General features: G+C 37.0%; 1 protein-coding gene across 1 annotated transcript in view; it reads left to right on the top strand.

The window, feature by feature from the left end:
• Window positions 1–794: 794 nt before the first annotated feature.
• Window positions 795–17,378, top strand: part of FGF7 (fibroblast growth factor 7) — a 31,809-nt gene continuing 15,225 nt past the window's right edge. The window contains exons 1-2 of the mRNA XM_030498186.1: window positions 795–1,003; window positions 1,535–2,104. Of these exons, the coding sequence (XP_030354046.1) occupies window positions 1,819–2,104 (286 nt within the window). The 5' untranslated portion in view covers window positions 795–1,003; window positions 1,535–1,818. The remainder of the gene's footprint in view (window positions 1,004–1,534; window positions 2,105–17,378) is intronic.

The following is a 17,378-nucleotide window of genomic DNA, read 5'->3' as shown; positions in this document are numbered from 1 at the left end:
TCTACTGGAAATTCAACAGAATTTAAGGGTGAAATGGAACATAGACTTTGGATAGCAGACTGGTGCCAAAGATGGAAATAAGCGTACAGAAGCAGAAAATCAGGAATATCTACCTATTATTTTGATTCTCTGTATTTTAAGTCTGCTGCTCACCCATTGGTTGGTATGCAGCATAAGAGTTTTTCTTGCATTGCTGCCATTTCTAGGGAACCAGGCTGTTCCCTAGAAGTAATTTTTCTTTTGTGTTGATAAAGGTTGTGTTTGAACATCAGTCTCTGAACATCCAAATATACATTCTCATTTTCACCTAGTCCTGACGAAATAAAAATCCCTTGATAAAAAGATATAGTGCATGACCTATAATGGCCCCAGCACACCCTTCTCCACAGTACATAACGGACCCACATGTTTCATACCCATCAGAAAGCCACTACACAGACTGTGAATCCACCAAACTGCAGAAAAGATTTGAAAGCAAACAGAGATAAATGTGTGAGTACAAAAGAGAGAAGGAGGAATTTCTTAAGGACAGAAAACTGACCTAAACCAAGCACAGAAACACTAGCTAGCATGCGGAGCAATTCTATCCACACACCACAGAATATATGTTTTTAGAAAGTAGATTCTTGGAGATTTAAAGCATAAACTATGTACATAGCTCCCTCTGATGACCATTGGACACGATACAATGCGAGTCTCCTTTTATTTTTGCTCGTGCATTCAACTGACAGCTGACTGGTTAAATTCTAATTGCTTCCAAGTGAGGTCAGCAAAGGTATTTATCGAAAAGGACTGAACAACAGGCTCAACACACACATGCACGCGCACGCATAAGCACATACACACCATCGCTCCAGCGTGTTGATTTATGGAAACAATTATAATTCTGGTGGAGTCTTTTTGAGCTGAGAAAGTTTGTAGCTACAGTAGAGTGTCTCATGTTGCAAAAAGCAGACAACAGAAATGGAGTACTTGTGTATCCAGCTCTTATCAACAGGAACAAGTAAGTTATCTGTCCTTTACAAGAACAGTTAATAGTTTCTAATGGCTAATAACTTTTATTTTCATCTGTACATGCTAGATGTTAAAAAAGCATTAAGAAAACTATTTCTAGTAATAAGCTGAAAAGGGTAGGAATAAAAAAAATACAGAGCTAAGACTATGAGGTCTGTGGAAATTTGAACTAAAGTTATCTGATAGATTATGCTAATAGTGAATATATAGATATGAAGTAATCAGCAGAATTGTACCATGCATGAGAAAGTAGTTCAACTGCATTAAGGGGATTTTTGCAAGGACTTAAAACTGAAGACAGAGCTATGTTTACAATCAGTTTAAATGTCTGTTTATGTAAAAAATTTGTGTGAGAGATATCTATTGTATAGACATCTGCATACTTTTAAAGTCAGCTCAGCATGTCATACATTTATGTATAGTGACTTTCAGTAGCATAATGTATCCTTGCATGTTTGTAACAACAATTGAGCATAAAGACTTATACATGCACCTTTTCTCACAGATCTTTTACTTTCAGTGCAAGCAGCAAATTCAAGTAGTACAGAAGGTCACGACAACAAAGGTTTTTATAACTTGTGTCTTTAAAGGATATTCTGACTGAAGAGATATTTAAGAAGCTCTTCTATTTCGCCACTAACTATTAAGGAATAACGATCAGAATTCTAGAAGAGGGAACACTCTCATTTAAGTGAATCTGTAACTCGTAAAGACAGAAGGCAGGTCGGTGACCTAAGAGCAACAGTCTACTTGAGATTTAATTTTCATTATGTTGTTCATGAACACCCAGAACACTGCACTATAATGCACAAATGGATACTGACATGGATCCTGCCAATTTTGCTCTACAGATCATACTTTTACATTATCTTTCTAATGGGCACTATATCTTTAGCTTGCAATGACATGACTCCAGAGCAAATGGCTACAAATGTGAACTGTTCCAGCCCTGAGCGACATACCAGAAGCTATGATTATATGGAAGGGGGGGATGTAAGAGTGAGAAGACTTTTCTGTCGAACTCAGTGGTATATGAGGATTGATAAGCGAGGCAAAGTAAAAGGGACAAGAGAAGCAAACAACAACTACAGTAAGTAATATTTTTGCTTTTCCTATTTCTACGTTTTTAGAAAGTTACACATCATTTTCTCCTATTCCTTGATTTATCATAATCTCAAAAGAATTTTGTATAGTGTACTGAGCATTGTATAAGACAAGTTTTCCAATTAATCCTACAGCAGGACATTTGTTATTGATTTTGAAATGCGTCATTTTAAATACTACATTGTAGATCTGCTAATGTATTAGTTACAGCTGGTAACTATTAGCAAACAGAGAGCCTATTTTAACAAGTGAATTAAGGTTGTAAGTATGAAAATGTATAACCACAAACTTTGCTCATAAAATACTTATGAAACATTAAATCACATTTATATAGTCCACAAACTACCTAAAAGTTTGGTGTGTTTGAGTTAACAATTAAAGCATATGCAATACTAGAAAGTTAAATGGAAAGAATTATGTAAACTCTCTTGCAAAATCTTTTAGATAGTTTGCCAAGCCAGGAACAAAATCTATTATAGTTTCTGCAGTTCATTATTACAATGATCGTGATGCTGAAAAAATACTCTTTCCCCTTTCTTCCAAAACCATGACTCATCTAGAGAGAATGGACATACAATAGTTTGCAAAGCTCTACCAAATACAAGTTTTGAACTGGCAAGAGAATTGTTGTACTGATCTGTATTTTTCACACAAACATTTATCTTCCATTTAAAGGCATCGATTTTACAGTCATTTTTTTTTTTTTGCCACTTTGACTTTCATGTTATTACAAACATAATGTTTATTTAGAAAAACATGACATCTACTTGAAATAACATTATTAAGATACAACAGGAGAATATGTGGGATTATATTGCATATTTCAAAACAAAATTGTAAGGAAAAGGGGGCAGAGACATGCTGGTCTAGTGTTTACAGCCAACTGAAAAGACAAATATATTTCCAAGGATGCTACTAAAAACAGTTTTCATGTAGGTTGTATGTATTATTGTGCCTTTTATAACAGCAGCAGCAAAAGCAATCAATAAATCAGCCTTCAAGAACTGTTAGCGTAATTCAGCTTTCAACTGAAGTTGCCTGCTTATTTTCTGTAAGAACAGCACTTTTGCATGCTAAGCGCCTGGCTAGTGGGCTTCATAATTTATTTCTTTCCTTCATGACTACATTAAGTGCTTGGCAACTTGCATGGCTAAAACTTCATTGACTAATGTTACTGTTTCTTTTAAAATTTGTTTCCATATGTCTCTTTTCTTCCTGCACTATTACGTAGTGAATAACCATATTCCTCTGAAAGAAAACACATGGCCAGCAGCCAAATAATTTATTTGGTCCGTATTCAAGAAGACTCCCATTGAGTTTCAGGACATTGCTACAATAGAAATCCATAGGGCTAGTTTTGAAGTGAAATGTTGCTCCCATAAAACTCACTGGGAAAACTGATGCTAACTATTGAAATAGTTTCTTCTAAATTTTTGCAGATAAATTAATATCAACAGTACCCTTTTTTTTCCTGTTATTATTTACAAACACTTCACAGAGATATGACAGCACACAGAGATGAATAATTATAAATTTGCCTTTTTTAGTTCCATGATGCTGAAGTAAAAGCTTTGCTAGTAATGTAAAGGTTCTCAGTTCTCTGCAAGATGCTGGAGCACACTAATGACACCCTGAAATGGTCTGTAGTGAAACCATTAGAGAATATCAGATCATCTTGTGCTAATGGCAAGCCATTTTCCTGTATTTTTCTGAACACTTTATGAATATTTAGTCATGGTAATTAACTATTACAGATTACAGAAGGACAACCTAAAGTTGTTAAACCTTTCCATTTATATTGCAGTGAAAAAAATTTTGAATTCTTTTTCTGGTAAATGCAACAAGAAGCAGGAGGAAAAACAATCAATACTTGAATGGTTTATCTGGTAACTGATGTGTGCTATGGTGAACTGCCTCCACTACATTTAGCTAAAGTATGTGGGAAGTCTCCCACCATCTTAAGTTTATGTCTCTTGATATAATTTATCTACTGTATACTAGGAAATAATATCCAAATGATTTTGTTGGACAAGTAAAACAGAGAAATATAGACAAGGAGGACTGGAAAAATGTGAACACTGATAACTTGGATTTTCTGAGAAACTGAAAAAAATTAATATTCTGAGAAACACTTTTTTGTCATACCCTCAATTCAAGAGGGCATGTGAGCAAGCTTCTTGAAGATGTGTTTATGGCTTTCTACTAAAATACCTATAAAGAAAATAATTTATGATATGAGGGAAAAACCAAAACAAAACTAACCCCTCCACCCCCCAAAACCCACCTGGAATAATACACTTCCCCTAAGCAGAATTTTTAACATTTGAAAAATAAACAGGCTATTTTTATGCAGGGGCTCTGAAAAGCATAATTTAAAAATCATAAACATTACGAAGATGTATTAACCTGGGTGTTCACATATTCTTGATCTGTGATTTCTAGTTCTGAAAGTTAGTGGAAGGTAAACCAGACCTGTTTCTCAGGATAGAATCCCAGAACAGTTGCAGTCAAATTAATCAATGGGTACAAAAAGTGTTGCTCCAAGAAGTGTCTTCTTATTTTATCCTAATTTTCCACTTACATAATAAATAAAATGAATCCTTTTCCCTTTTGAATCACTAACATGTGATACTAACATGAAAAAAGATTAAAATCGTATTTTTAACTATTATAACTTGGCTTCATAAAGGAAGCTTCATTGACAGCTTTGCAGACAGAGTCAACTACTTGTTTTCAGCCCATGAATTGTGAACATGAATAATGTGAAGAGCAATCCTCACATTGAGAAATGTCTGTAGAATATCATCATCATCATTCTAGCAAGTGCTAAAATTCAGAGCGTCTCTCATCAGTCAAGACTATAAATGTAAGGCTGCCAGGATGGTGAGGAATTAGGTTCTTTGTATTTCGAACTTCTCTAGCAAGTTACAGAATATATATACACATCCTATGAAAGGAGTAGCAAAAATAAAGAAAGTGTTCGAATTTCTTAAGATTTTAATTCAAAAGCCAGTGTATTAAATATATGTGGCCTGGAATTCCATGACAAAATTAAACACTAAATCAAATTCTCACTCACCAATTGCAATTACTCTGTATTTATAATTCACTTGTTTCAAAATGCATTAGAAGTCAACTGCTTAGTCCAATGAACAGTTTCAGTGAAAGCAAGCTGTTGAATCCTCTTTACAACAGTGATGCCCTTGTTAGGCATCCAAATAATATTTTTCTGTGCACATTTCAGAAAGCAGTAGAGCCTTCTGGTGGACATGAAGGTGATAACTCAAGAGTAAAGTAAGCAAATCAGAGGACAGTGATCTCCACTAAGCAGAGGAAATCACTTTGCACCTGACAGCTTTGCTTTCATTCTGAACACTAAAAGGCAGAGTGAGAACTGAGAGTCACATACTGAAAAACTAAAAGCAAGAATTAGGAAGCCGCCAAGAGATTAGGTCACCCAGAAAAAAAAACTGTCTGTCATTATTCATAAATAGTTTTCTCTCTGACAATCACTTACTATCCTCTGTCCAAGCCTAAACTATATGCTTTTTATTAAAAAACAAAAACAAAACAAAAAAGCATCTTGTTCATGTAAAATATTCCAAATGGACACACGAAACAGACTTTTCGAATTCATGATTGTAAAAAGTGAGAGTGACTGAACAAATCTTGGAGATAACGCAGCAATTTGTTAACTCCATCTTTGAGAGAAAATAAATCTCTCCTTACTACTGCTTGTGTACTCCTTTCAGTTTGTGTTTATGAATTTTGACAGATTTTATTTGATTTTGTTCAGAAAAAAAAGGGCAGCAAGAATCAGAGTTTATTTTGACTCTATCAACAGGATTTACAACTAGGACTGGATGATGCTTTAGGACTTTTCACGCTCTGTTGCCTTTGGAATCTCATTTTAAAGACTTCAAAGGGTCTCTTAGTTACTAGAAAAGCCTTCCTGGAACCTGAATCCTAAGATGTCTGATCCTATCATGGTCCCTGTGCGCTCTAAACCCAGAAAGTGCCTATTTCCTCTTCTATTCAGTGGATAAAACCAACCATAAAAAGGGGGGGGGGGGGGGTAAGTGGAGGCGTGGAGGGGGGAGAAGGGGGAGAGAGAGAGAAAAAAAAAAGTCTACTGCCATCTTGGCCAAAATCTTGATTTAGATTTTTTTATCTGGGCAAAACACTTCTATTTTGATCAAAATCCAACAAGTCAGTTTTCAGCAATATTAAATTAACTTTAACTCAGTTTTCTTCGAACCTAAACCCTAACTCATGACAAAATAAACTTTATACGCATCTTAGTAGTTGAATACTCAAACTTGTTTAGAAATCAAAATTATTTCCAATAGCATTTTATACATGCTGCTTAGAGCAAAACAGATGTTGGACTACGCATGCTGTGCCACTATATAAGTTTTCATTTCTGTTGCTTAAATACATATTACTTAGAGGACCAAAAATATTCAATATCTGAAAATCAGATATTTCAAGGCAGGTATTGATATTCAGTTAGGGATTAGGTGTATTCTGACCAAACATGAAGTCTGTCTGCAACTGCATTCTTGATTTTTCAAGAGGCTGCTGGTTCAACCAATATATTGGCATCAGAAGAAAACCTTCACTAATGTGAAAGTGCTTTTGCTTCACATTAGTACTCTGCTAATCTTTTCAGTTATAAGAGATTTAATTCACTGGCAATCTATGTGTATCCTCTCAAAACTTAGCCTACAGTGCCAAGGATTACTTTCTCTCTACAGTGATTAATCAGATCTCAATATAACAGATCTCCCTGCTCCCTCTCTAGCTCTTTGTCTAGCACTGCTTGCAGATCTAGCACTCCTCAAGTTTCAGCACAACAGACTCTCCACCTATATTTTAATCACAAATCCCAGCCTTTCACCATCAACTGCTGCTGAAGATGGGTTCTAGCAAAGATACAGATAACAGAAGCAGCTGAGTTATACCTGTCTTACAGCTTCTACTGACTTTTTCAATAAGGGTACTCTTTGGGAAAAGTGAGAAGAAAGGAGGGAGTAAAGTCTTGAACCACTGCAGCAAGACTCTTTAGATCTCACACATCAACATCCAGATCAGCGCTCAACTGACACAGTATGACAGGGGTACCACAAAACACAATTAAAACTATTCATCGCTTTGTCTGTTCCATGGCATTTACCAACTGAAAAATATGTGTAACGTCAGAACAGTAGCAGTTCATGCTTGCTTTCTTCTCACCATGAATACAAAACGATTGCGTAAACTCTGTGAGGGGAGAATCAAACCCCTGGGCTCAGGCACAGGCAGCAGACTCACAAGTTAACATACACCAACAGGGTATGTCATCTTCCTGTCTGTGCTTCAAAACTCAGTATGAACAGTGAAAAACATCTAAACTGAATCTATACACACTGTGCTTAAACTGATTCATTTGACCTTCATATACCTTTGTAATTCAGCTCTGACTTGTCAGTTTTTCTGAATCTTTCCATATTGAGATTGATCAGAAATGAGAAATGTTACATCTTTATGGAACCATTAATCAAGTTTAGCAGCAAATTGCAGAAGCAGTTGCAAGATACATTTAAAAAGACAAACTGCAGCCCCTTCCCCCCCACAGCTTTTTTCCCCCCATTGTTTAGAATTTCTGAATGTACAAAAAAATCAGTATTGTATCATTAAGCAGTTATTGCTCCATCCTGAAGAAATGTGCTGAAGTGGTCCTGACCTGAGACTCAAGAGATTTGAGGCTAATCCAAACTTTTAAGCAATTTGCTTACAGACTTTGGGAAAATTCTTCAAACTCTCTGTGCCTCTATGAAAAATAATTATTCAGCTCTGGGTAAAGAGCTTTAAAAATTGTTAGTGAAAAAACTTCCAAACTTACAAAAGAATTGTGTGTTCATGTTGAAGATATTAGATACTTTTCTTATAGAATATCAATTGACTAATAGAATATAACTAATATAACTGAAGTCAGTAGCTAGACAAAGAAACACAGAGCTCAGATGAATCTTAAAGAAGCAATTTTCCTACAGGCTCACAGAGTTTGGTAAAAAAAAAAATAATTCCTTGGACAGTCAGTCTTGCAAAACAAAACCAGTATCTCCCTTTCCAGCTTCCAGCTTTCTGTATTGTTTGAGTATCTGAAAGTGATTCTTTTAGATTTCTAGGACCCCAGAGTACAAACAAACCTGGTTTTCCTCTCTATCTTCCTTAAAGCTTAGAAAACCAAGACATCCTAATGCATATAATTATACTTTTCCACACTACAAAATGTATCAACTAGTAGTATATTTTGGAACACTTTTCTCATCAAAACAGAGTAAGTTTAGGCAAATGCAGGCTGTTACTCTTCTTGGGTGGCACACTGCTTTCATTGCATAATTGACTGTCTATGACTATATTTGGCAACTGCATTTCAATTGTCTTTTTTGACCTTTGACTTTATTTTTAATTTTTAATTCTGGATAGGAGCTGATGGAAAGGTCAAGTTAGCCTTCTGGTGTATGTAATTTAGAAACGTCGGTAAGAAAAAGTTAACAGTGAAAATTCCTATGGCAATAATATAATAGAGGTTAACAATCATAGCACCAAATTGTCACACTTTAAAACTTTCATAACACATGACATCATTTATACAAATGGAAAAAATTCTCTGGAACAATTGGTGCTGAAAAGTTGGACATGGATATTCACAGATGTGGCCCACAACTTCATGCAAACACACCAAAAACCAATAAAAATACCAATGCAATCAATACGATCTCTTGACTATTATTTAGCTTTTGAAACAAAGTACAAAATGAGGAGTTTACATGAATCTAGTACCTGCACGGTTTATCAACAGAAGACTGTAATATTCTAAACAGGCTGAATCAGACAGGTAAATTCCAGTTAACATCAGCGAAGCTACATCAATTTATTCCAACTGAGCATTTGTTCTTTTAAATTTCTAACGAGAATGTGACAATTCAAACCAGGATCAAATGATTAAAAAGTCTAGATACTTTGTTAAAAACACTAAGTTTTTCCTTTAGTATGCAGTCTTTCAAAACTAAGCACAGTCAGAACATTGATAGATCAATGCAAAACTGTGAAGGAAAGCACAGAAACATGACTCTCCCACAGCATTTATAACCACAATAACTTCAACAGGGGACTAACAAACACCACTCATCTCCATCATTGAATCAAAACACTTGAGTGCCCACCTTACCTGTGGGTTTTTGGGGGTTTTTTTGGAAGGAGTTTCCTAGCATTAGTACTTCAACCTTTAATAGCATACATGCCTTACCTTCCCTTTTTTGTAAGCTGGTTTGCTTTCTTTTAAACGTGTTAATAGACACTGGGAGGTGCTATAGACTACCAAAAGAAACTGATCAGACTTGTCCTTGGCCATTTTGGTACCTTGGAATTTTGATATATTTCTAACTAGAAGGGAATGTACTTTAAAACAGAAAAACCCCACACCTGCTAACAAGCAGCAGGTATTTTCATTAATAGCCTGTGCTAATTTTATAAGTTTTCATTATGACCTTTAAATGTCAAGTGGGATTTGATATTTCAATCAGAAGTAACTGCAGCAAAATAAAATAATGAAATAGACATCTTTATGATTGTTAAAGACAGAAACTATTAGAGATGAACATACATATTATCTAGAGCTGAAGATACTGGGGTTGGGAGAAGGGAATCAACATCAAATTTTGAAAGGTTGCATGCAACTCCGCTGAAGTCCAGAGCTGCTCAGGTAGAATCATAGAATCATAGAATCGTAAGGGTTGGAAAGGACCTTAAGATCATCTAGTTCCAACCCCCCTGCCATGGGCAGGGACAGCTTGCCCTAAACCATGTGGCTCAAGGCTCTGTCCAACCTGGCCTTGAACACCGCCAGGGATGGAGCATCCACAACCTCCCTGGGCAACCCATTCCAGTGCTTCACCACCCTCACTGTAAAGAACTTCTTCCTTATATCTAATCTAAACTTCCTCTGTTTAAGTTTGAACCCATTACCCCTTGTCCTACCACTACAGTCCCTAAGGAAGAGTCCCTCCCCAGCATCCTTGTAGACCCCCTTCAGATACTGGAAGGCTGCTATGAGGTCACCACGCAGCCTTCTCTTCTCCAGGCTGAACAGCCCCAACTTTCTCAGCCTGTCTTCATATGGGAGGTGCTCCAGCCCTCTTATCATCCTCGTGGCCCTCCTCTGGACTCGCTCCAACAGCTCCATGTCCTTTTTATGTTGAGGACACCAGAACTGTACGCAGTACTCCAAGTGGGGTCTCACAAGAGCAGAGTAGAGGGGCAGGATCACCTCCTTCGACCTGCTGGCCATGCTTCTTTTGATGCAGCCCAGGATACGGTTGGCTTTCTGGGCTGCAAGTGCACACTGCCGGCTCATGTTAAGCTTCTCGTCAACCAACACCCCCAAGTCCTTTTCTGCAGGGCTGCTCTGAATCTCTTCTCTGCCCAGCCTGTAGCAGTGCCTGGGGTTGCCCCGACCCAGATGTAGGACCTTGCACTTGCCTTGGTTAAATTTCATAAGGTTGGCATCGGCCCACCTCACAAGCGTGTCAAGGTCCCTCTGGATGGCATCCCTTTCCTCCAGCGTATCAACCGAACCACACAGCTTGGTGTCATCGGCAAACTTGCTGAGGGCGCACTCAATCCCACTGTCCATGTCACCGACAAAGATGTTGAACAGGACCGGTCCCAACACCGATCCCTGAGGGACACCACTCGTTACAGGTTTCCAACTGGACATCGAGCCATTTACCACAACTCTTTGCGTGCGGCCATCGAGCCAGTTTTTTATCCACCGAGTGGTCCATCTATCAAATTGATGTCTCTCCAATTTAGAGACAAGGATGTCATGTGGGACAGTGTCGAATGCTTTGCACAAGTCCAGGTAGATGACATCAACTGCTCTGCCGCTGTCCATCAGTTCCGTGGCTCCATCATAGAAGGCCACCAAATTGGTCAGGCAGGATTTCCCCTTAGTGAAGCCATGTTGGCTGTCACCAACCACCTCGTTGTTTTTCATGTGCCTTAGCATGTTTTCCAGGAGAAACTGTTCCAAGATTTTGCCAGGCACAGAGGTGAGGCTGACTGGTCTGTAGTTCCCCGGGTCTTCCACCTTCCCCTTCTTGAAAATGGGGGTTATATTACCCTTCTTCCAGTCATCGGGAACTTCACCTGACTGCCAGGATTTTTCGAATATGATGGACAGTGGCTTAGCAACTTCATTCGCCAGCTCCTTCAGGACCCGTGGATGGATTTCATCAGGTCCCATGGACTTGTGCACGTTCAGGTTCTTAAGATGGTCTCGAACCTGATCCTCTCCTACAGTGGGCCTAAGGTGACGTGGTGCTGTAGTTCCACAGGCTGTTTGTATGCACAGCAGCTGTAAGCAATGTAGTGGCAAATGTGAAGTTTTAGATGCTTGTCAGGTGTGTGCAGGTGCTCACTACAAGAGCCTTCTAGCTTCTTCCAGAACACGTGCACTACATCACATTGTGATGATAGATTTTCCCTTTAGTGGTCCCCATGAACTCTAGGAGTGGAAGTGTTCAGGCTCTTCACCTGGCCACTAAGCAGATGGATTTGGGAAAACTGTGGCTCTAGTTAGGTGCTTACATAGCTTCTGCAGAAAAGCCCTTGTGAAAAGAAGAGTTGTACTCCCTGACAGAAACTCTGAAGTAAAATAGAAAGGATAACTGAATCCTAGAGAGTGCAGCCAGCACTAGTACAATTGGAAAGTGCACCTTTCACCAGCAAAAGCAACTTCAATTCTACCATGCTGATTTATTTCCTTTGGAATAGCCTACACAGCTAAGGGACTGCATGTAATGTGTAAGATGATACAAAGAAATCCAAGCAGTTCTTGAGTGCTTATTGGTGAGATTTTACAAGGATTTAGCGAACTAGCTATGTAAATTCAGCACAAAATGATTCAAATAACGAGACTTGCTTATTAGGGCCACCTTGCAACAAGAAACAGATATATGCTGTGGGAAAGGCCAGTACAAGATCTTCCTTTACATTTGCTTATGCAGGGAAACTGAATCTGAAAAAAGCCTTGAAGCCATCACAGCCATATCACTTTCCAATGCTACAGTGAAAAATTGTTATATTACCTTTACATAAGGACAGGAACAAATACCTGTGCTCAAAGTGAGATTCCTCCCAACGGAATTCCCCACCTAGCACTGTTGCTTGTATTGGTTTAGCACCATCTTACCAAAACCATGTTACGACAGTACAAAACGAAATCTCTGCCATGTACTAAGCACATTTCTGACAACATACCAGAGCTGCAAACATGACAAATACTCAAACAGTACCCTGACTACAAATGTTGTTTCTAATCAAAAGCTAAATTAGATACAACTTCGAGGGGCTACTTTTAAACTAAGTGGTTACAAAATGTCATTCTTTCAATTAAAGTTAAGATCCATTCTTCCAACTTAACCTTTTACAATTTTTACTGAGCATGGAAATCCTGGTCAATATTTCCAACAAAGACTGAAACTCAAAACCAAATAAAAAGGTATATAATTTCCAGGGCAAGATAGTTGTTCTTTAAAGCACTCTAAACCACTGTATACAAGTCAGAACAAAGAAAGAAACCTTTTTATACTTTATGTCCAAATTATGATTCCAAAAACACCATTCATCCAGTCAGGTAACAAATACTACCACCTACCTCATGAGGTAAGAGACATCATAAAAAGTGTGGGGTAAACACATGAAGAGCCTCTTCCCTGTAATGAACCCTCCCTTCTCACTGCTAGCCAGCTACAAGGGGCTGGCTGTGCCCTTCTTCCTCGCACTTAGTAATGTAATCAACTACACAGGTGTGCTGAACCTCTTGCTCTCTTTTACATCCTGCAGTACAGGGATTATATTTTGAAGTGCTGAGCATTCTGTCTGAGCATCTGTTTCAGCAGTCAGGAAGTTAGTTTTCTTACTAAGGCTGTAAAAGGCAAACAGTCTGGCATGTTTTCTTACATTACTAACAGTGTAACAGCCATATATTTGGGTGAATTGGTATTGGAGTTTGTAGTAGTTAATATTTATTAGTTCAAAGAAAACCAAATGTTATATGAATTTTGAGAGTAGCCTTAGGAGAGTCTGGTCAAACTATAAAGTAAATGGCAAGAGTTCTAGGCCTCTGACACTTATCCCTTTAAATGCCTTTTGAGTTACGCAATGAAAATAATGCAGCCATTAATAAAACCAATCTTTTAAAATATTATACACCAATTTCAATCAGAATGTTCAAATTAGCAAACTGGTACTCAGGCTAATTGATTATAAATACCAAGCTAAAATTACTTACTATACTTCATTTCTGACTGCATCTTTGTGTGACTTGAGAAATTCAATCTATATTACTAAATGTAAGTGTCATGCAACAAAATTAAGTGGGGGGGGGGAGGGAAGATTACCACATCTTTCTAGGAAACTATTACCACATCTTTTGAGGAAATTATGCTCTGCAATTTTTTTTTTCTTCAGCTAAGTAATGCAGAGTTTTGAATTTTAATTCCTCTATTTTAATCATATTGTTCTAGGACAGACACGTTCTGAATTATTTAATAAGAATTTCTGAACTGCTAGTTTCATCCAGAAGGAACACTGGAAGCAAAACTGGTCTATACCAAAATCCTAAAACTAACATTAGACCAAACTAGACCAAAAGTAGGATTTTTCAGGTGATTCATAACATATGTGGCATAAACTCCCTAATTTAGTAAGGTGGTGAATAGCCAAGCTCTGATCCATCCAGATTATTTAAGAGAATGTGGTGAGTTCCAATGGCTATAGTATTTAAGCAGAAAATGATCTAGTGATAGAAGATATATTTACTATAATTATTGGGAGGAAATTATTGAAGGAATTATTCAGAACTGTTTAATGTTTGCAATGTAACAAATACCTCTATTTGCCAAAATAAGACTAAATACTAATACTGCTTTTTCTTCTTAGATAACAAAATATTACATAAACATGAGTACATATTCTGTGCACTGGTCTTTCCAGACAGGATCTGTAGACATCCCAGAGACAATTTTCTAAAAGTGCTGACAAGTACTCAAGGGACATTTCAAGAGACATTTCAAAAAGTAATACTTAAGGCTAAACCCCATTGCTTATATAGGGTACTTTAATTTCGAAATCACTTCAGATGATATTTTAAAAAATGTGCAAGTAGCCACTGTTATGCAATTGTATGAGACAAAATAAATAATAGAAACCATATTTCCTGACTTTCTCTTACTCACTTGCAAGTAATCATCTTGTATCCATAAGATGATACACAATTTTTTTTCCTGCTAGGGCTAAATTAAAATGTATGACTTCCATTACAAAAATCTTTTTTCCCTTTCTCCCTCTTCACATTAGCTATTCATTTTTTCCTGCCTGTTTTACCATTTTATTTGGGGTATTCTTATCCATATATGACAAAATTCAACAAACTTTAGTTTTGTACAAATTGCACATGAAAGAATCCTCCTTATTTCCCAAATTAGATACATGAATTCCAAAACTGGAATGAAGGTGATCACCCCTTTGTAGGTGATGCAGGAAAATGCAGGATATTTCTGCTCTTATACAGCACTGTAAATATTGAAGATTTTGGATCACAACTTGTTATAGTGTCTTCTTGTTCATACTTCAACAGTGCAGCTACGGGCACTTTCAGTTGAACTCAGCTTAGCAAAGTAGAACTGCTAGTTATAGCTCCTGTTTTGTGAGTTTACTCTTTTCCACCTCCAGACCCATCACAGTGGGATGGTTTCTTTCTTTGTTTTCCTCCTAACAGCTATCTGGCAGCTGCATCCCAAACTAGCCTCTGTTAGTGGATTCGTAAAGAACTGTATGTACATCATCTGTTGTAATCACATGTGCTGCAATTCACCTCACAGGTGGTATTGTACAAAAAAGTCTTGTCAGACTGTGCCATATTTTTTTCATTAACATAGATTTCTATAGGAAAAAACTATTTCCTTCTCTGTGTGCATGGTGTTCAATTGAAATATTTTCTCAACAGCAAGAGATGTAAGCAACATGAGAAAGTAATTATTCAGCATTAGCTCTCTTCAACAGTCAAAATATGACACTTCTATTCATATTGACTTATTGATGAACTATAGAGAACTATCAGTAAGTCTAAATAGTTGCTGTTGAAAGTAAAAAATATTGCACAGCTGTGGAGGAGTTAAGTTACTGACTAGTGGAAAAGATATCTAACCCTGTGATTCATTAGGAAAAGTTTGCTCAAGAGTTGAAAGACCCATATTAGGAAAGGGACAAATACATGCCGTCTGTAAAAGCTTGGCTCTACTAAAATAAGTTTTGTTACTGATGCCTATCAATGGCTTGAAGAGTTAATTTTAAAAGATGCCAAATAACAACTATTGTTTCTGCAAATCCATGTGCTTTTACTTTAAGAGATCATTTCATAACATCAATAATACAGACTGGGCACAAATTCCTGTTCCACCATTAATGTCTTTCTGAGTTTCAAGTTAGAATGACTTATCTATATCTATCTAGGAGCAATGTTGCTCTCTGTTTATTCTACTCCAGAAGCAGGCTTAAGAGTGCAAACACACCAAAATATCCCCAATTTAGGATATTCAACTTAGTTATTACTTTTCAAATACATGTGCAAATTCATATTTAGTATGGAATAAATAAATGGAAGGGGTTTTCAGCTCTACTACCACAGAGCTATATATAAACCACAATTCCACATTTCTCTACTCAGTAGAAACTAATTGCATTATTTATACTAAATATATATTTCATTGTAGAAATATATTTTTGTAAATTTTGTTCTAGCACAAACATTTGCATTCACATATGAATCAAGAATCCATTGATAGTCACAGAGGAATTAAGGTGGCACAAAAAGACCAAGTTAAGAACAGCAGAAGCACTTTGTTTTGGTTTGTGTGGTAAAAAATAATCATCTTAGTCAACTTTGGTACTTTCTCTCCAGCTCCTGTTCAGTACAGCTGAAGTCACAAGTATTTTACGCAAAGAAAGCAAAGGTTTCTTCACCACTTTAGCCTTAATTGTTTCAGTCAGAGCAAAAAGCATAGCAAATTCTTTACTAAGATCAGGTTTTTTGTATATATTTTAGGACATACCATTATGGGTACAGCCAAGCTCGGTGCTGTTCTAACTTCATGGTCTTCAAGGCAGTTCTAAAATTTCCTGCTGAGTTCAGTGTTCCACAGTAACTTTTACTTTTATGTTACAAACACTAGGAGAGAACAGCACCACAAAGAGTAGAAATTATCATAAATTCAATGCAGAATAAAAAAAGGCCTGCAAACTAAGTCTGCCAATCACAATATTACACAAGCTTCATGTAAATCCTCCACAAAAATAAAAAAGAGCTGCAAACCTTTTATTTGCACATACAGCTTCTGCTACTCAGCCCATAGTTTAATATTAAAAAACCCATTAATCTTCATCCGAGTCCCCTAGCTCTATGAACCTATAGACGAAATCTCTACCCATTACTCTGCCTCCTTACAGAGAAAGTTTTATTCTTCCTGCTTGAACAAGGTCCTTGTTTAAGTCCATTAGATGAAATACATGTTTTCAAACATCTACAAATCATAGACTACCTGTTTTCCAGATTTTGAAGGGGTCCACATATTCTGCTACAGGCTGCTGACGTATTACTTCTATGGATCTCATCAAAACTTCATGACACCAATATGTATAAAAAGCAAAATAAGAATTATGTGAATTGTAGCAGAGAAATTGGAAAGTGAAGCATTCCCAAAGGCCCCTGTCTGAAGCTGTTATCAAATGCTTGAGTGGTATGAAATCTTCCATTTGTCTCAATATCAAAAGTATGACTTTATGCTTATGCCACTGCACTGCACTGTAGTCTATCAAACAGGTTGTTCAATTACTGTCAGAGATGGAAATTTGGAATTCTGCCAATACAATAATATGGCAGGATGGATCTGAATTTGAGATATTAAATCTTTGAATAGACTGGTCACAGATAACTTTATTATAAACAGTCACCATATAGTGATATAGTAGTACCTGTGTGCTCTGAGAGCCAAGAAAACCAACCACTACAATTTTACAGGCACAGGAGAACTTACATCCTTCTTTATGCAGTTCACGGCCACAGGAAACTTTCCTTAGCTGGTAAAGAAAGTGAAGTAGTTTCTATCAGATTTTAAATACTTTCATCTGGTTAATTGAGAGATGACTGTTAT

Source organism: Strigops habroptila, chromosome 9 (genome assembly GCF_004027225.2).
Source record: "Strigops habroptila isolate Jane chromosome 9, bStrHab1.2.pri, whole genome shotgun sequence".
Taxonomy (NCBI): Eukaryota; Metazoa; Chordata; class Aves; order Psittaciformes; family Psittacidae; genus Strigops; species Strigops habroptila.
The sequence above is the reverse complement of the archived record's forward strand: the minus strand, read 5'-3'. Positions and strand labels throughout refer to the sequence as shown.